General features: G+C 41.1%; 1 protein-coding gene across 1 annotated transcript in view; it reads left to right on the plus strand.

Moving 5' to 3' along the window:
• Nucleotides 1–19978, plus strand: part of cntnap5a (contactin associated protein family member 5a) — a 124210-nt gene extending 104232 nt beyond the window's left edge. Inside the window, exons 13-24 of the mRNA XM_060875764.1 lie at nt 346–546; nt 6468–6624; nt 6742–6869; nt 7009–7179; nt 8122–8340; nt 10007–10246; nt 12615–12839; nt 15560–15693; nt 17235–17319; nt 17982–18185; nt 18323–18397; nt 18835–19978. Of these exons, the coding sequence (XP_060731747.1) occupies nt 346–546; nt 6468–6624; nt 6742–6869; nt 7009–7179; nt 8122–8340; nt 10007–10246; nt 12615–12839; nt 15560–15693; nt 17235–17319; nt 17982–18185; nt 18323–18397; nt 18835–19031 (2036 nt within the window). The 3' untranslated portion in view covers nt 19032–19978. The remainder of the gene's footprint in view (nt 1–345; nt 547–6467; nt 6625–6741; nt 6870–7008; nt 7180–8121; nt 8341–10006; nt 10247–12614; nt 12840–15559; nt 15694–17234; nt 17320–17981; nt 18186–18322; nt 18398–18834) is intronic.
• The last annotated feature ends 227 nt before the right edge of the window (nt 19979–20205 follow it).

Raw genomic sequence — 20205 nt, forward strand, 5'->3', positions numbered from 1 at the left:
ACTTTTAATGAGCTACTTTCTAGGAACAAAGGAACTTCTGAATTAGATTTGAGGTTATTCTCAGATTTGAGTCGAATGAACTCGTCCCGAATAGAAGACTTGCATCTTGCAGCATATTGTTCTACGACTTCATTCCTTAATTTTGTCTCTGCGGTGGACCTGCGGCGCTACACACTGATCTTTTCATACACCGATGTGTAATTTCCGCTCTGAGCTCCTGTAGTGTCTTGTTTATTGCATTGCTATCCCTGAATGATCAATATTTCATCCTGGTCTACACGTCTATGCGTGTGGGACGACGTTAAAAAAAAAAAAGAACTTGTCTGACTTGTCTTGATTTTCCAGAGGAAAAAGTATGGACCGTGATCCACCACAACAGCACCGATCCGGTCCGAGTTCACGGATCGACAGCTGAGAAACCCTACAAAGCAGCCTTGGATTACGGCGGCTCGCCGGATCAACTCCGGGTCCTGGTGTCGCAGTCAGAATACTGCCAACAAACACTGACCTATCAGTGCAGGAGATCTCGACTTTTCAACACGTGGGGTGAGTTTAGCGGCGTTCAGTCGAACACTAAAGAAGCGGTTAACCGGTGAATCCGGCTTCGCCGTGTAACCTTGGTCTTTGCTCTATAATCCTTTTGCACACAGCTTAATTCAGGATTTTATTACTCCTAGTCACGAAGGACTAGACCGTTTTCTTTCGCCAAGCAGAAAATCGCCATGAAGAAAGGAATTTCCCAGAAGCACCATAGTGTACGGATCATCTTAACTCAGAGAGTGTGTCGAAAAGTGGTACTCACTCAACCGTTTTACGTCCATCTTTGTGTTTATGATGCTTCGGGGAAATTCACCTCAGTTGGTCAGCTAATCTTAAAACCCCAGATTAGTCGTTAATAAAGCTAAGAGTGTGCACTTCTGTTAGTCCCCAGGACCAGAAAAGAGGTGGATTACAGTTTTTTGGTTATTATTGAGCAAACTCTTCAATATAAAAAGCTAATATCGTTGGAAATAAACGAAAAATATTAGCAAATAACATCCAACGGCCCAAATCAGCAAATTCTCACTAGCTAATGAACCGGTCCAGAAAACAGACCGAAAGCTGGAAAAGGACTTCAAGAGAGTCGACAAGCTCTGAATCCTGTATGAATAATGCTGATGATGTATGCTAATCAAACCCTGTAGTCGTACTCTGACTAGCTGCCTGTTATTTCTTCGCAGCCTTTCATCCTTCTTGTCCTTTAAACAAAGTTTGCAAGCGCTTCCCCCAGGAATAAAGCACGCCCGTTGAAAAACTCTTTCCTCCCTGATGCATTATGGGGCAAATATGAATACGGTTGATTTTTTTATTTATTTATTTATTTTTAATGGAAGAAAAGAAAAGAAAAAAGATGTGGTTTAGTTCCTTCGAGGCAGGTATAGTGTCACGGCAGATAATAAGATTGTTATTCTGCTGCCATTAAAGGGAATGTTCTCTTTTTGTTGTCTTCTGGTTCACTGAGCTTGAAAGAAAACATAATTAGTCACATTGCTCTGTAACACCACATGAACCATCCCTCATTCTCTTTCTCTTCTCCCTCCATTTATCACTCTTACACAATCGCTGCCCGTGTCGACGGTGTGATGCTGATTTTTTTAGATTTCATTTTTTAATAAAGTCTTCAAGGTACAGAAGTAGCGCTACACGCGCATGTCTACAGAAGACATTTTGTTATTTTATTCCTTGTCTTCTGTAGCGAACTTCATTCATATTTGATGTAACTTGCTTCCTGTTTTCTGCTATGTGAAGGTTCTGCATATAAGAAGTGATCATCCATAATGAGTAGAATAAGTTAATGTGTGAAGGAGTGCAGAGCCTGGGATTCAAACTCACAACCTTCTGACCAATTCCTAAACCACTAGGACACACCCACACTGCCCAACGGACACAGACATGGACAGAAGGACACCGACACGCACACAGACAGGGATACAGACATATACATGGAAAACGGGGACACAAGGGATTCATGGATTTTAAATACTTTTTTTTGTTACATTTATACTTCAGTGCAAAAGTTTGTGCCCCTTCATAATTTCTGGATGCTAAAAGAAAAAAATCTGCTCGGAAGATTGATTTGATCAAACATTTGCTAAACCTCCAGCAGCACACGAAACACCTCCGTGTTTAAACATAAGGGTGCACATACTTTTGCACTTGAGGTATACCGTACTACATATGATAAATAACTGTCAGCTTTAAATGGCTACGTCATCTCGATTATCTTCAAATAAAATACAATTCTCCTTATTTCACCGTGCCACTGAATTCTCAAATATGATTGGTCGAAAGTTTCCATGCGTTAAATCTTCAAAAAGATCTACCTAAAAAATCAGCATCACACCGTCGACAAGGGCAGCGATTGTGTAAGAGTGATAAATGGAGGGAGAAGAGAAAGAGAATGAGGGATGGTTCATGTGGTGTTACAGAGCAATGCGACTAATTATGTTTTCTGAACCTGGTATTCAAACTCACAACCTTCTAATCAGCAGACCAAAGCCTTAACCACTAGGACACACAAACAACTATATACAATCCTTTATTTTACGTTTTTCTTATTTTTTTTAGCTACAAAGGAAGCAACAGTAACAGATAGGAAATAAAAATTCTACCGTGTACAAAGGACCTCATGCTCTTTCCAAAACAAAACAACATCTCGCCTAGCAGCAGATTTTTCTGCTTGTGCTTCGACACGGTTCCTCATTTCCAGCTTCTATTAGCAGGTACACAGCAAGGAAATGCTCGACTGAACACGGGTCGTAATCTTACACTAGGAAATACAAGATACATTCGATTATGTTGTTGTTCAGTATTATAATAAAAGTAAATCAAAAACTGCAACGCTAATGTTTAATATTGTAAACCTCAAAATAATTTGGAACTGTTAATTTTTTATTTTTTTAAATAATTTTTTTGCTTTTTATCTCCATGAGCTCTCGCACCTTAACCCTTGTATTTTCCTCGGGTCTATGTGTTCGGACCAATATATAATTTGCGTTTTGGATTCTCCAGGGTCAGTTGGACCCGGTCACATTTAGTGGGGAATAGGTCACACTTTTGCCCTTTTCAGCACGATGAACATACATACAGACACAAAAATGCACACATAAAATGTCCACTAACACATGCACCCAAAATACACACTCACACACTACACACACACATGCACACACACACACAAATAGGGTATTGCATTTCATTAGGCCTCCAGAAAAAAAAAGCTACATATTTGTAAATATTTCACACTTTTGATATGCCTTTGCCTAGCAAAATATGATCTACCAAAATGATGCTACACACACACGCACACACACACACACACACACACACACACACACACACACACACATGTACCAAATATAAGGCTGATCACACAGAATGGTGATAATTGTATAATTTTTGATTTATAAGCATTCAAGTCAATTTGACCTGGAAAAAAACAGGTATTATTATTTACTGACATTAAAAATGGTCAAAATTGTTTCAAAACAATCTCCTGGCTTTGAAATATACCAGCCTGTAATTGTGCATCAACTTTTGTGCCTCTATAGTGAAAATAATTCAAAATTTCTGTTTTTTTTTTTACATTTTTGTATATAAATAAGGTTTATTATACCAAATATTATTATTATTATTTTTTTGCAAAATATATGTTAATATGTTGGAAAGATGTGAGACTAAAAAGGTGAAAAAATATGGCTATCATATATACTTCATTTTTTATAAGCAGTCAAAACAGACAGGGTCAAGTTGACTCGGCGCTCCTAATTTGCCTAGGAATTCAGGTAGGGAAAACAGGAGGGTTAAGCCAGAACTTATATCCCAGATAATTATTTACTGATGATGCAACTCCGCTGTCATAAATCTTTTTTTTTTTTTTTTTTTTGCACCTTCATTAAAACTAAAAATAATCTAAAAAAATTAGTCAAAAATATATAAATAAAAAACGAATCATTTGAATATGGAATAATTTGAATCCATCTCATTATTATTTAGATAGATTTAGACTTGACGGCATGTTGAAGTATAACTATACCGAAAGTCTCTCAAATATACGTCGGCGTCCTCGTCGTAATAATATTCAAACGAAATTCATTACACCTAGATAACTGGACAGATATGAGAACGGCGTGTATATTTAGTATAAGCGTGTAGGTGTAAATGTGGAGGAGAGACAGCAGAATTAATCAGACACCTTCTTTTTATTTAATCTGATCTCGATGCTGTCTGAGACAAAACTACACAAAATCTCTTTTTAGATGTTTTTTTTTCTTCCCCCGTGGGTGAATTTAACTACAAGATGTTTGTTTTTAAATTCCATCAAAAACAAACGAATGAAACGGTTCGTCCGCCCTCGTTTGGAATTCCGTCAGAAATAAAGTGCAAACATATTAGAGCTTCTCCGTTACAGAATATTCACGATGCTGCATCCTTCTTTGATTTCTAATCTGGCTTTTGTCCCAGACACCTAATAATTACAGCCCTGATGAAATTCCACTTGACACTAATGAAGCCTAAGCCAAAGATTTATTGGAGCATGTCACGATTACTGCACTTTATTACATACATTTGGATATGGAGCCTTAAAAGATCCCATTATCATAGGCATCAATCACTGTTGCCTGGTTACCGCATGTCTGCAGCGTGCAAACTTTATCCTCAAACAAATTAAAAGCTTATCGTGTTTAAGGCATAGTGTGAAAGCTAAACATGCCATACAAGAGATGTTCTCTAGAGACTAACTCAATCTCTATTCCTAAAGTTCATTCATTCATTGATTTTCTACCGCTTATCCGAACTACCTCGGGTCACGGGGAGCCTGTGCCTATCTCAGGCGTCATCGGGCATCAAGGCAGGATACACCCTGGACGGAGTACCAACCCATCGCAGGGCACACACACACACTCTCATTCACTCACACAATCACACACTATGGACAATTTTCCAGAGATGCCAATCAACCTACCATGCATGACTTTGGACCGGGGGAGGAAACCGGAGTACCAGGAGGAAACCCCCGAGGCACGGGGAGAACGTGCAAACTCCACACATACAAGGCGGAGGTGGGAATCGAACCCCCAACCCTGGAGGTGTGAGGCAAACGTGCTAACCACTAAGCCACCGTGCCACCCTATTCCTAAAGTTGTGTCATAAGAAAACAAAAAAAAACAAAAAAAAAAAAAACAAGAGAGACTCTTTTTTAAGTGTTCATCCAGAATTGTTAAGATTGTGTGTTAAATTCAGTAATTTAAAGAAAGAAGAAAAAAAAGGCAGTCGAAGGAGATGTGGCGACTCACTTTGATCTCCGTTTCAGGCAAAAATGACCTCGTTTTAGCTCTGATTTCAAACTCCATGTTTAAAGGTAATGGGAATGGCCCAAAGTTTACAGCATGAAATTCTTGCCTGTGGTTTGTGAACTGAAGCAATACTCCTAAATCTTTAAAATGGACTCAAGTAGGTCGCTCAAAGACTCAAAGATGTTTATGAGAAGGTTGGTGTCGGTATATCATTGGAGGCTTCCACTGATATGTTTTCCATCTGATTCCAGGATTAGTTCAAGAACAAGCGATTCCTTTGACTCGGATGCAACACGCTGGTGTTCTTTTTTAAACAGAACGAGTCTTAGGTTGGGGAGGGCATGGTGGCTTAGTGGTTAGCACGTTTGCCTCACACCTCCGGGGTTGGGGGCTCGATTCCCGCCTCCGCCTTGTGTGTGTGGAGTTTGCATGTTCTCCCCATGCCTCGGGGGTTTCCTCCGGGTACTCCGGTTTCCTCCCCTGGTCCAAAGACATGCATGGTAGGTTGATTGGCATCTCTGGAAAAATTGTCCAGAGTGAATGAGAGTGTGTGTGTGTGTGTGTGTGTGTGTGTGCCCTGCGATGGGTTGGCACTCCGTCCAGGGTGTATCCTGCCTTGATGCCCGATGACACCTGAGATAGGCACAGGCTCCCCGTGACCCGAGGTAATTCGAATAAGCGGTAGAAAATGAGTGAGTGAGTTGAGTCTTAGGTTATTAACCAGTTGACAAAATGACACTACGATCTTCTTTGCTTCGATTCTTCTTGTTTTACGAAAGCTTATTCTAGCTTCTGTAGCCTCTGAGTGACATAATAATCCTCTCCGTCGCGCCGCCTCATACGCACAGCTGAGTCTCAAACGTATGCCTCATGATTCATGCTAATCAACAAACAGTCCAGATGTTGAAGAAAGCATTTGGAAGCGTTTTAATTAAATTGCACTGTGAGAGCAGCAGTATTGGTTACATCTGTTAAAGAATAAAGGCTAATCAGCTCTCGATAATCTCCTTAAAGATCCGATTCAAAGAGTCGACTCGTTTGCAAATGACACTTATTTATACCAAAGTGAGCTAAGTGAGGCATCGAGAACAACCGGACCTGAACGCGTGTGTTTTGTGTATGTGTGTTTAGATGGTGCTCCTTTGTCCTGGTGGCTGGAGCGTGGTGGTGAGAGAAGGACGTATTGGGGAGGTTTACTTCCGGGTGTTCAGCACTGCGCCTGCAGTCTGGAGGAAAACTGCATCGACATGAACTACTTCTGCAATTGCGACGCTGACCGAGACTCATGGTAACCAAGCGAATGACTGTGTTATTACATTTGCTTCTCTAGTTGTTTCACCAGCCACTAGACAAGCAACCAGAGCCTCATAAAACATGGTTGAACTCGTTACTGTGCTGCTCTCAGGGAAAACGATACCGGGATCCTGTCCTATAAAGACGATTTACCAGTGAGCGGAATAGTAATAGGAGACACAAACCGAGCGAGATCTGAGGCAGTCTTCAACGTCGGGCCCCTGCAATGCTCCGGTGACAGTAGGTGATCTTCTCCCCCCCCTTTTTCCCCCCTCAAACATAAGCCTGAGGATTAGACTTTGAAATCTTCTGCACCTAATTAAATCCAGCTGTGAATCAAAGCCGTGAATCTCCTGAGAATCTCTATTCTTTCTGCCAGAGTCTGTTTGGAACGCCGCGTCTTTTTACGACGAGGCCTCGTACCTGCTCTTCCCTGCCTCGCAAATGGAGCTCTCTTTCGACATCTCCTTCTACTTCAAGACCGGCTCGCCCTCGGGAGTCTTCGTCGAAAACGTGGGTTCGCGAGACTTCATCAGAGTCGAGCTGAGCTGTGAGTGACTTTCAGCTGCATGTTCGTAACTAACGCTTTATACACTTCATCAAGCAGCTCTGACATGGAATACTTTCGAAGATACACGCATATCTGGCGCGTCTGTCGGCCTATAAAACTCCAGATTAGCCTTGACAATCAGAACAAGGAAGCTATCGGGTTTGAGAAAACACTAAACGTGCAGTAAACACAAGGAGATATGGAGTGGAACGATATCGAGATAAACAGGTGCGTTAGTTTATCAGCATTACAAATCCACTTCGCCACGTTCCCTAATATACAGAGCCGTCTTATCAGTTGTGCCAGCACTTGGGTAGATATCATGCCCAGATATACAGATTTATTAAAACAACATAATAATAAATGTACGAGTTATAATGTTAGAGCTGGTGCTGACACTTCAGCTGCGTCTATCGATATTTATCCTGACCAACATGCATGGACTTGGATGGACCGTATCTTTAACATTCCATGCATGAATTTGGGAGAAAATTAAAAAAAAAAGGAAATGACGTTTGTTTATTTAAGTATAAACCTTAATAGTCAGCCCCTGGAAACTCTGAACAAAGTTAGAAATGGAAGCATTCTGATGGTATGTTCACAGATACGGTGATTTTATTGCTGTACAAACCTCTAAGGCTTATAACGTTTATAAGCAAGTGGTGCAACTCATAGTCCGCTTGACAACAAATTAGCTCTCTTGTTAAAATGAAACATTCTGGAGTTGTTTTTGTACAAAATTTCGAAGTGTCTTATCATATGAGATAAAGATGATGCAGCGTCTTCACTCCTGTCGCTGTGAGTCGCTGCACGTGTGAACGTAGCACGACAGTTGAACTTAGCATGATGAAGATAACTGCCAAGAGCTGAAACATCTATTTTGTTCAGAAATGTTGCCACTCTTGTATCTGAATCCAGATTTTTCCTTTTCTCCTCCCTCAGCTCCTTCAGCTGCTACCTTGTCGTTCGATGCGGGATACGGGCCGACCGTGCTAAACGTGAAATCTCCGGTGCCGCTGAACGACCGCCAGTGGCACTGGGTCCGAGCTGAGAGGAACGTAAAGGAGGCGTCGCTGCAGGTCGACCAGTTGCCTCTACGCTTCCTGGAGCCTCCAGCACACACACAAATACGTCTGCAACTCAACAACCAGCTCTTTGTGGGTAAGATGGCTAGAGACTTCAAGATGGTCCAGAGAGACTTAGAGGAGTAGGACGAGGCGTAGATTTCAAGAGCCGGATGCTTTTATTGTTCAGCAAGAAGAACTTTTATTCATAGAAAGTTTTTTTTTTTCAGGCTCTCTACAGTATACTTTTATAATACATTGCAAAAGCCATCTAAAGCTTCTAGGTATTATCATTATTAGTAGTAGTGGTGGTATTATTCTGGGGTATTTTTAATAAACTAGAGAGAAAAATATTAGATAGAAACTGGATAAATTTAAATCAAGGACATGGAGGGGGCTTCGATCCATTATGTAAGGCATTTAGCAGACACCCTTATCCAGAGTGACTTACAACTGAGGGTTAAGGGCCTTGCTCAGGGGCCCAACAGTGGCAGCTTGTTAGACCTGGGGTTCGAACCCATGACCTTCCAATCAGTAGTCCAACACCTTAAGCACTGATCTACCACATCCCACATTATACTGATCACATACTGAGTGGGGGGCACGGTGGCTGGGGGTTGGGGGTTCGATTCCCGCCTCCGCCTTGTGTGTGTGGAGTTTGCATGTTCTCCCCGTGCCTCGGGGTTTTCCTCCGGGTACTCCGGTTTCCTCCCCCGGTCCAAAGACATGCATGGTAGGTTGATTGGCATCTCTGGAAAATTGTCCATAGTGTGTGAGTGAGTGAGTGAATGTGAGTGTGTCTGTGCCCTGCGATGGGTTGGCACTCCATCCAGGGTGTATCCTGCCTTGATGCCCGATGACATCTGATTCCCCGTGACCTGAGGTAGTTCGGATAAGCGGTCGAAAATGAATGAATGAATGAATGGATGACATACTTAGTGAATCCACATAGTGGATTCCTGTGCCTGCTTGTTAGTCTTCACGCTGGTTGCATTTGTTAACTGTAGTTTGTTTAAATAGATGGAAGGGTGAGATGGGTATAGACCTGAACCAGTTTAACACAAAAATCTGTGCAAAGTTCAAAGCTTAACTCGTCCACCAGAAGCCAAATAATGGAGTTTGTCCATGTTCAGCATTGAACGCATCATGTCTTGCTCCAGAGCAATGGTTAATATGAAGCTCATACGAAAGTCGACACTCATAGGTATCTAAAGTTCGAAGGTGTTATCGTCAAACACTCGAATTCATCAAGGTCATCAACAGAGAGCCAACAGAGTCCTGACTGTCTTTATATCAGACTTGTGACCATAAAATAATTAGCATGTTTACATCGATTTAAAATATATTTTGTATATAAATTTATAAATTGCTGTCAATTTCCATTCCGCCGGTGTAACGGAACTCCAGAGGACTAATGGGTTAATGTGCTACGGAGGACCTCCAGAGGCACAGGAGCAAAACTGCTTGGTGTGATGTGTTTAGTAAAGCAATGTGATTCTTTAGTCTTCTTTAGTCACACGTTGTTTTGTATTCTCTCTGCTCTGCTCTCATAGACCTGGTGGCCATGAAGGTCACGGAGGCGAAAAGCGGAAGACGAAAAAAAAAATTATAACGGCATGTTCTCTTTAGCATTTGGAAACACTTAGACCTTTGAGGCTGATAAGATTATAAAGTCTACAAAGTCAGTGTACAATAACGTGAGAAGTCGGAACTGGTTGTTACCATCAGATTTGCGAGTTTTTGTTGTTTTTTTTTTTTTGTAGGAGGAACAGCATCCAGACAGCGAGGCTTTCTGGGGTGCATGAGAGCACTTACGGTAAACGGTGCAACCTTCGACCTGGACGAGAGGGCAAAGGTGACTCCGGGCGTGAGCTCGGGCTGCGCGGGTCACTGCAGCAGTTCTGTGGGCATCTGCCACAACCGGGGCAGGTGTGTAGAGAAGAGTACAGGCTACGTGTGTGACTGCACACATTCGGCATACGGAGGACCCTCCTGCAAGGAAGGTATGGCAACAGTATTTATCAAACAGACAAGTAGCTATGCTCCGGGAAAGAAAAAGGGAAAGAGAGAAAAAAGAAAAAGTAAAAAAACAGTATAGGTACCAAAGTATATCGGTGGGAGCTTATTAGTCTAAGACACATGCACACTTGCCCAATTATCTACTATTTAGTGTCAATGAGTGGATTCACAGTTCTAAGTGCTTTCTCCTTAATGAACATTGCAGGAATAATCTGATGAAAAATTCAGAGCTCGGCTTTTTACAAGATTGTAAACACTAAAATATGGTAATTAACGTCGCCGCTTAATGAGCGGCGCTTGCCTCCACGCTCACCTCTCAGATGTGATGAAATGACGGTGCAACATCACTCCGTCAGGTGTTCAGTGTCATTTACATAAACAATTTCTGTAATATCTAACGTTCCACCGCGAACTTCAGAACAGGCTCTCGCCATGTCGGATCACTTTGATGCTCCGAACAAAAAAAAAAAAAAAAGCCAGGAAGTCTGCTGAGTGTGACTTTTTCATCCCTTGCGATTGTTTGAAATTCCAAACAAAACCACTTTCCTTTCACATCTTTCAAGGCAATAAAAGCCCGACCTCCCATCACGACAATGCAATTAGGCGATATTGACTCGTCTTAACCTCGTTACACATCTGGAGATGATGGTTGTAGGGCTTTGCCGGCCGGGCTCGAGTGTGTGTGGGTGGAAGCTAGCGGCTTTGTTCTGTTCTCTTTAACAGAGCATTATTTCACTTATTATAAAATAGGCATTGCATATAAAATATTCATAGACACCAGAAGTTGATGGCGATTTGGACAGACTAAATGAAATAGTGAAGAAATTGCAGGGATGTGCGTGAAGGAAAAGGCATGGTTCTTCTTTAAAAAAAGAAATAATTAAATAAATAAATAAAATAAAAAAGTCCTTTCACCCCGGCCTTGCACGATGCTGCCAAGATCTGCATGCAAATCAAGGACTCCAAGAGCTGATCAAAGCCCGGGACGATAAGACGAGACAGCAAAGCTCCTATTCTTTGGCTGGTCTTTGTTCAAGTCCATTACTCATCTTGGTTGCTATTATAATCATGCTCGCTATTCTGTGCTTAGAAGGGAAAAAGGAAAGAACGGATCTTTCTTTCCTCTCAAGCCAGCCAAGATATTCTACCTAAATATTATATGCTACTTCTGGCATATCCAGACTTCTGAGCTAACAAGGCGTAATTTTTTTTTGGTTAAATAAAAGGACATGGGTTGTATGGGAGAGAATGCAGCTTAAGCGCTTCTCATATAAATGTTCAGCTTGATGTGCACTGAAGAGCTGTCATGTTTCTGTCACTACAGCCATAAGTAATCCAACTCTCATCCATTTCTGAGTGAGAAGATGCTGTACAGTGTGAAATACTAGACGCAATTTATAACTGACAGCTGTGTAAATAGATCACAGAATGTCAGAAATACCTATTGGAAGCGATCTGTTCTGTTAGGGAGATTTACAGCCTGTTCAGAAACCAGGGTTTTTTTTTTTCCAGCTCCTCAGTCGGTTGCATTACACCTGCACTTCAAAATGGGTTTGAGTCCTGCTTCTGATCAGAAAAAAAAAACCCCAGTCCTTTAAAAAATCATAATCAAGCTCAAATCTCGTTTAATCATCAACTGCTTTGTTGATAATCATGAAGTACCCAGACGTGTGGCACATCTGGATGTCTCGTCGGAGAACCTCTCGAGCTTGAACGCAGCACGACAGCTATTTCCGGGTCCCTCTAGAGATATCCGATCGGGTTCAGATCCGTTCCAGGCCTGCGTTTTCTTGTCGTGTTTCACATCACTGGGATGTTAGAAGGCAAACCTTCGCCCCAGTCTGAGCTCCTGAGGGCTCTTGAGACTTGGAGTTTTTTCTTACGGCTAGCTTCTGTGCTTTGATCCATTGATTTGTCTTGACATGCCTTCCAGTCCTGCTTCTGAAAAACTAAATAAAGAAATAAAATAAATATCAGTAGTGCCTGGAATTCCACAGTTCACCATGTAATACTTGGTATTCAGAACATTTTGGCCAGATAATCTTGTTTCCCATGACCTTTGGATGCTTTTTGGACAAAGCCAAGAGAGATATTAGTGCATCTTTTGACCCCCTTATGTCTAGTTGGTCAAACACAAACACACAATCATAGCAGAGCGATGACGAGATGCTTGTTCTTATGGAAGTAGCTTTGGATTTCAGAGCAACGTTTAGGTTCTCGAGCCCTTCCTTGGTTGATCGAGCTTCACTTCTCAAGAGAAGTTTAAAGATTTTTCATTGTTTTTTTTTTCTCATTATTTTCAAATATACAAAAGCATCTGCTAACTAATCTGCTTTTTCTCTTCCTCCCCAGAGGTATCCGTGTCCTTCGAGAGAGGTTCCTCGGTGACGTACACGTTCCAAGAGCCTTTCTCCGTCATACAAAACAGGACGCAGGTCTCCTCCTCCTCGTCCTCTGTGTACAGCAAGTCTAGAGACAACATGGCACTTAGCTTCCTCACCACACAGAGTCCTGCTATGCTCCTCACCATCAACACCTTCACCCAGCAGTACGTAGCGGTTATCCTCGCTCGCAATGGTAAGAGGAAAAAAGAAAACACTTTGATGATCTGGAACAAAGAAATTTAGCGAACAATTTAGCGTTGACTTTATCACACCGTACTAATGTTATGGGAAACGTTGTGAGGCGACGGTGATGAGCGAGAACGTGTCATCGCCTGTTCTATGTCCACCTCGGAGTTTAGAACAATTAGCCCGTGAAAGATTTATAACTCCCATATTGATATTGTCTTTCGCTAATTAGACGGGTGCCACGAGGCCATCGACTTGTAAGAGTCTGCTCTATAATCAGGAGTATTTCAAAATGTCAGCTCAAGCAGCCTTGCGCGTCAAAGAGTCTCTCTTTAAACGAGCGCAGCCTCACAGCCGAACCCAATAAATGCGATTTATGTTGCGTTCAAGTGCTCCGCTGAAGCACAAATTTCCCATTTGCCTAAACGCCATGACAGGGTGACTGTTGATTTGCTGTGCTGTGGGACGCAATTCCGACGCTCGCGCCTGCTATGAAATCTCTGCTTTTAGCGACATCAACAGCGCAGCATTGCGTTGTGTCTTGAAAATAAAATGGCATCAAGATCGAGCTAAGATTCCATACAGTTTGGTTTCTGGATTGTCCAGCATACGTACAAACCGTCCTCACAATATGAAAACTAGCTAAGAGATAGAAAGATAATCTCAGCATGCAGTTTAACGGAATAGGAAGTAAAGAGTTTGAGGAATTAGCGTGTAGCGAAAAGCAGAAAGATGGGAAACGGAAAGACGGATTCAAAACAAGCGAGTCAGTAGAGCCTTCGACTGGTTGATCATATAGTGAACATTAACGCAGACAGGTAGAGAAAATAAACGCTGCTTTATTCAGGGTATATTTATTTACATTTATTTACAAGTTGTATATTAATATTTAAAAAGCATCCACTGCTTCTGGGGATTTGTGAGTGAGTGAGTGACATGACATACGGCTAAGTACGGTGACCCATACTCAGAATTCGTTCTCTGCATTTAACCCATCCAAAGTGCACACACACAGCAGTGAACACACACACCGTGAACACACACCCGGAGCAGTGGGCAGCCATTTATGCTGCGGCGCCCGGGGAGCAGTTGGGGGGTTCGGTGCCTTGCTCAAGGGCACCTCAGTCGTGGCCGGCCCGAGACTCGAACCCACAACCTTAGTATAACCTTCGTGTTATTGTTATTACGAGTCAGACTCTCTAACCATTAGGCCACGACTTGACTTGTGATGATTTTACCTCATCTCAGGCTTATTCAGTTCTTATTCTGAATTTTTCCTTAATAGTCATATGTGCAGTTTGAGCAGCAGGGGTACTAGACTGAAACAAGAAAGAGAGAGAGAGAGAGAGAGAGAGAGAGATTGAGATTGAGAGATTCAGGATGTTTGGATGAAGCTTGAAGTCTAAAGATCTCCATTATGTTCTAGGACTGTAGTGTAGTCGGAGCTATGCTAGAGCAACAGCGATAGCTTAGGGCACAAAACTTTTAATCGTTAATGACTATTGATGACTACAGAAACATCATCATTTCTGCGATTCCTTCTGACCAATCAGGTCGCAGCTCACGAAGCAAGAAAGAAAAACAATGTACGTTAGCGAGCAAATATAAGGAGCTTTGGTGAATTGAATGAAACTAAAAATAACTTTTTTGCCTTTCTTTTTAAAAAAAAAAAAACAAAACTCACCCAGACACAGTGTAACGGGTTCTGTATTAACTGTGGCTGCTTACACGGAAGTTGCACAAGCAGCGTCTCTCTCTCTCTCTCTCTCTCTCTCTCTCTCTCTCTCTCTCTCTCTCTCTCTCTCTCTCTCTCTTTTTTTTTCTTCTTTATATCTGCACAACAGGCACCAGCACTATTTCTTTAAGAAAGAAAAAAAAAAGTACCATAAATCCAAATTGGCCTTCTAGACTTATGCTGTATCATCTAAAGGTAGAATTTCCTGGATGTAAGCTGTATTTTGTGCATTACATGAAAAAATAATAAACTAAAATAAAATAAAAAATACTACTAAAATGCACACATTGCACTAGAATTTTAATGTTATTGTTATTTTGTTCCTTGCACACATCCAGTGCAGGGTTGATGAACACCCTGGAGCTTCTCTGCAGTCAAAGCGCTTTTGTGCTAAACTCAAACGCTCGCTCAATTAACACCTTCGTAAAAAAAAGCGCAGGATAACGTGGAACGTCCTTCGCAAGCCACTCGAATACATTGTGGTGTGCTTTTTTTTTTTTTTTTTTTATTCCAGAATTGACCTTGCTCCACTTGATCAGACAAAACCCTCTTTGTGTCTCAGCTCGTGTGAGTCACGTGTGTGGGCGAGGTACTAATGTGCACATTGACACGCTCGGCTTTGAGCAAAGAGCTAGAGGCAGAGATGAAATGAATATTTATACATGAATATTTTAGACAGACCATCAGGGCCAACATTGACCTATATATACACACACACACACACACACACACACACACACACACACATATATATATATTATATATATACTGTATATATAGACAAAATATAGAATATGAGACAAAAGAAAGAAAAAAACCCATGAGACTTCAACCTTAAGCTTTAGCTCTAGGATATGAAATGACCTGCAATAATTGTGTAATGAAACAAAAAAAATCACATTATTTATTCAAGAATAAAGCAGTTAGTGTGGAAAAAAGTTAAATGAACTCAGGGTAGCGTGAAGTGCTTTCTCATTTATTTCATCTTATAGGGAGTCTGCAGATTTGGTATCAGCTTCATAAGGAGCGAAAGCCCAGCGTCTTCAGCCCCGTGCTCACTAGTCTTGCAGACGGGAAGCTTCACCGACTCCGGCTTCACCGCGAAGGAAAAGACGTCTACGTTCAGGTACGTAATCTAAATCTAACCGAAAAAAACTAACAGCGTACAGATGAGTTGACTCGGATCGGTTCTTAAAGGTGGGGTGCACGATGTTTGAAAGCCAATGTTGACATCTGAAATCACCAAAACAAACACGCCCCTAATCCAAATGGGTGTCACCCCTGTTTTGATAGCTCCGCCCCACACATACATACATACATATCCTAGGCAACTATTATGGTGGAACCTGCTGGGGCAGCTGGCCGAGGGGGTATTTTTATTAATAAATGAACTCAATGAGTAATACTATGGTAATACAGATGTGTTTTTGTAGTACTGTGTGTTGTATTGTGAAAGGTTTAGCTCCGTTTCACGAGGAAGACGTTCAGTTCTCTCCAGCACTAGAAAGCTGATCCTATATTAACACGGGTCCTGCTTCTTGCCTTATCGTAAGCCTTTTTTTTCGCTTTTTGTTTTTATCCTCCATGTCAATGTTTCAATCGCTTTCTGCTGTCAGACATGCGCACTGAACACTCTCTCTGCCGCATATTGACAAGACACACCCCTTTCTGCTAATTGGCTACATGTTTGTTTTGTTTGTCGGCCCGAATTCAGTTTTCTGAAGCATTTTTCAAACATCGTGCACCCCACCTTTAAGTTGAAGGTTTATGATGAACTGTATTTGGTACAATACACATAGATATTGTATAACGCCGAGACCATCGAAAAAGCAGTTCTGTGCTCCGTTCACTTTTCAAAGCAAAATGTCTTCCAGTACAATGAGTTCAATTCGCGCAGTTATATTAAAATTCTCTGAATAAGTAACAAGAGATTAGTTGTACTTTTGGTGCTTCCGGTTTGGTGTCACCACACCAGATGCCCTACCTGAAGCAACCCTCCCATTTTATCCGGGCTTGTCACAAGCACTCAGAGTTAACTCTTCAGTCGCTGGGTGAGCGCCCTGACCAAGAATCGAACCCGGGCCATGGTAACGTGAGCATGGGATGCCACGGGACCACTAGGAGGCAACATAAGTGAATAGTCACAACAAGCGATGATGTAATGGCTATAAATTGATGTTATGGCTATAAATTGTGAATAGTCACAACAAGCGATGATGTTATGGCTATAAATTGAACAATTATATACATACATGTGCTATATAGTTCTATAATTTTCTTTGTATAGCTAATTTCTTTTTATTCTATTTAATGTTATTTTTGAATTCTCTTCTTCTTCTTCACTGTTCACGCTTAAACTAAATCGTAAATCATCTTAAGTACACCTTTATAAATATATATATATATAGTTTTTATATATATATATATATATATATATATATATATATTTGTGTGTGTGTGTGTGTGTGTGTGTGTGTGTGTGTGTGTGTGTGTGTGTATGTCAACGGAACAATCTGCTCTTCTATACCTGTATACTGGAATGAAAATGTATTACAATCCCACTATCCGGTTCTTCTCAAGGTTCCTCGAGTCCTCCTGATTTCTGAGAAGCTGCATGCAGATCAAAACGAACTAAAACGTCTATTTATTTTTTTATTTTTTTGGTAGGTTGATCAAGACAATAAAAAGTACACCCTCTCACAGGACACCGACTTTAACTCGATGAGGTCACTAACCCTAGGAAAAATTACAGGTAAGAGAGCGATGTACAGAAGGCGTTCTGTAGAAAAAAAAAGTTACTGAGTGCATTAATATACCTGTCTGATTCAGCAAATCTTTTCCTATTCGTTAAAAAAATGTCTAGATCACAATAACTGAATGAATGCATCTTTTATTATTAAGAAAATAACTTTAAATAAAAAACCCCGAATGCTTAAATTTGTCCTGCTGCTTATCATGCCTCTCCAAAAGCAAACATATATGCATGGAAATTTGCACATTTGTCATTAAGTGAAGGCCAAATGGATTTTTAAGTACACTCTGCACTTTTTTTTTCTCTCCGCAGAGACGTTAATCTTTTATTCAGAAACTCAAAGTGTCAGACTTGTATTTGGGAGATTAAATATTAATTCATATGACAAAACAAGGTTACGTTCCGAAGAGACTGCGCTGGCTTTGAAAACAGTGACTAAAAACAGGCATTAAATCATCAAAAAGCTTTAAAAGTCCGACTTTAGCGTCGCCAACATTCTATATTCTCAGCCGAGACGTGAGCGGTTCTTTAATAGTCTTCAAAAACGTACCGTGTGCCGTTGCGTTTTCATTTCTTTTTCCTCAAATGATTGGCATGTCAATGTATAAGTGCTAGTAATAATTACTGTTACTGCTTTAATCACATAATTTTTTTCTTAGCAGAAACTGAAGCGCTAGATGATGAAGTAGCCCAAGCGGGATCCAAAGGTTTCGTCGGTTGCTTTTCGTCAGTTCAGTACAATCACGTGGCTCCACTAAAGGCAGCGCTGTTGAACCGTGGGAGCTCTTTGGTCAGCATACGAGGCCATTTGCTCGAGTCTAATTGTGGAGCGCTGGCAGATTTATCAACCACTAAATCCCGTCTAGGTATTTTTTTTCTTTTGCTTCCAAGCAGCCACTGTTTTTAGGTGCCTCTACAACACAAACCGCCTTGATTAATACTACGTACATGGTGTAGAAAAAGCATTTGTGTCTTCTTACCAGTTTTTGTCCTCCTTCCGCAGACCACGGGGAAGAGGTGGGTACGGACAACAAGCGTCGCGAAGACGACACCCCAAGAGATTCGGCAGTAATTGGAGGTGCGGTACTGTATATATATCCACAATCTGCTTTATGGTGCCATTTGTAAGAGGCACTGGAGTGTGTAATTAGCACAAGCGATCCTACAGGTTTTTTGTGCTCATCTCTTCTTTGGTTGGATTCTATTTCTGAAAAGTGTAAAGACTAAGTTTTTTTTGCATTGTGTATACCGATAAAGGAGGGCGGTAATAAAATACCCCCCCACCCCGAAAGCATTACAAAAGTCTCAGGTGCTTTACTGTTGATTTGTCACATAATATACAGCTAAGTAAGGGAAATGCTAGCAAATTGAAAAATTATTGGTAATTAATGTTTTTTTTTAGACGTTAGCAAGGATTCAAAGCAAAATGCATATAATGAACCAAATAAACCACAAACAGGGCTTGGATTATGAACAGCGATAAGGTAATAAGCTAAAGCTCTTCTCTGGCCGCAGGCGTGGTCACAGCTGTGGTGTTCGTCACGCTCTGTTTGCTCGCCGTGATGGCACGCTTCCTGTACCAACACCGGCAGATTCAGAGGACTACCAGCATCCAGGAGAAGGAGCACAGGCGCAGCCTTGAAGCTGCCTACCGGGCAGAACTTCACATGAACCAGACTATAAGGGACAGCATGAAGGAGTACTACATCTGATGGAAGCCTTGTAGCCGCCGATCGTCCCTCTTCAACTTTTGTCCTTTTGCACGCTTGTGGTGCGAACTTTACCTAGCGCGAGTTGAGTTGCGTGGACAAGATCCTTCACTGACTGTAGGGGTCTTTGGATTTGGGTAGGTAGTAGCTATTAGATGCCCAACCTGTTGGCCCGGAGTAGCGGGCCTGGGGTTGTGCTGTCTGGTGATGGTGTTTTCAGGAACGTCCCTGCATTTCTTGGACAATATTTCCTCTGAGAAAATCTTAAAGAAGCAGTATCTGGTTATTTTTTGGAGACTTTCTGAACTAAAGTGTAATGCTATTATCCACAAACTCACCGACACTATGCCTACCATAAGGCCCTGTCCCCCTTCCTATAACTGCTGGAGATAAAGTACAAGGCTCAGTGCAAGAGTATGGGCTGAAAATTCTATTTATTCATTCTTCATTGCACTACTTTAGTTTGTTTTCATGGAACATATTTGACTGTATTCATTGCGTATAATGTAGAGAAAGCTAAATATTATCCATGAGTGTTGGCAGAAATCAAGAACGTATGCAGACGTGTGTGCAACCGACGCGTCAGACTCGGATCCTGGAGTCTGGTGGTCCTGGTGTTGAAGTTCAAATGGAAAATGGGTTGAAAATCTTAGCGTTGGTAAAATGTACATTTGAATATAAGGTAATGTGAATCATGATGTTTTTATATAAATAAATAAATAAATAAATAAATAAATAAATAGTTAAGGTGTGAAATGTCATGCCAGCTTTCCGATGACAAACTCTACATGACATTTTCTCTATTTAGTCCCAGTCTATTTATTTGGAATCCTTAACAACTGGTGTTCGCACAGCGATCGAACTTCTTGACGGCCAAAGATTTGGCAAAAGGTAGCTCACGAACCCAGCGACTTAAATTAATCTGACAATACCAGCCTTTAAATAATTCCTCATCCTTCTTTCTTTGACGTTGTATTACCACTCTCATGTCTTCTTTAAAACAGTATTTTATTCAATTCATGTTGTTTTTTTTTTTATGTTTGTTTTTTTACGTTTTTAGCTTTTATTTTAAACAGAATGCTTAAAGTAAAAAAAAAAAAAATAAAAAAAAAAAAAAAAAAAAAAACGCAAGTTAGTAGTCCGATAAAATATTGCCGTAGTCAGATATTAAACTAGT

Source organism: Tachysurus vachellii, chromosome 8 (genome assembly GCF_030014155.1).
Source record: "Tachysurus vachellii isolate PV-2020 chromosome 8, HZAU_Pvac_v1, whole genome shotgun sequence".
NCBI lineage: Eukaryota > Metazoa > Chordata > Actinopteri > Siluriformes > Bagridae > Tachysurus > Tachysurus vachellii.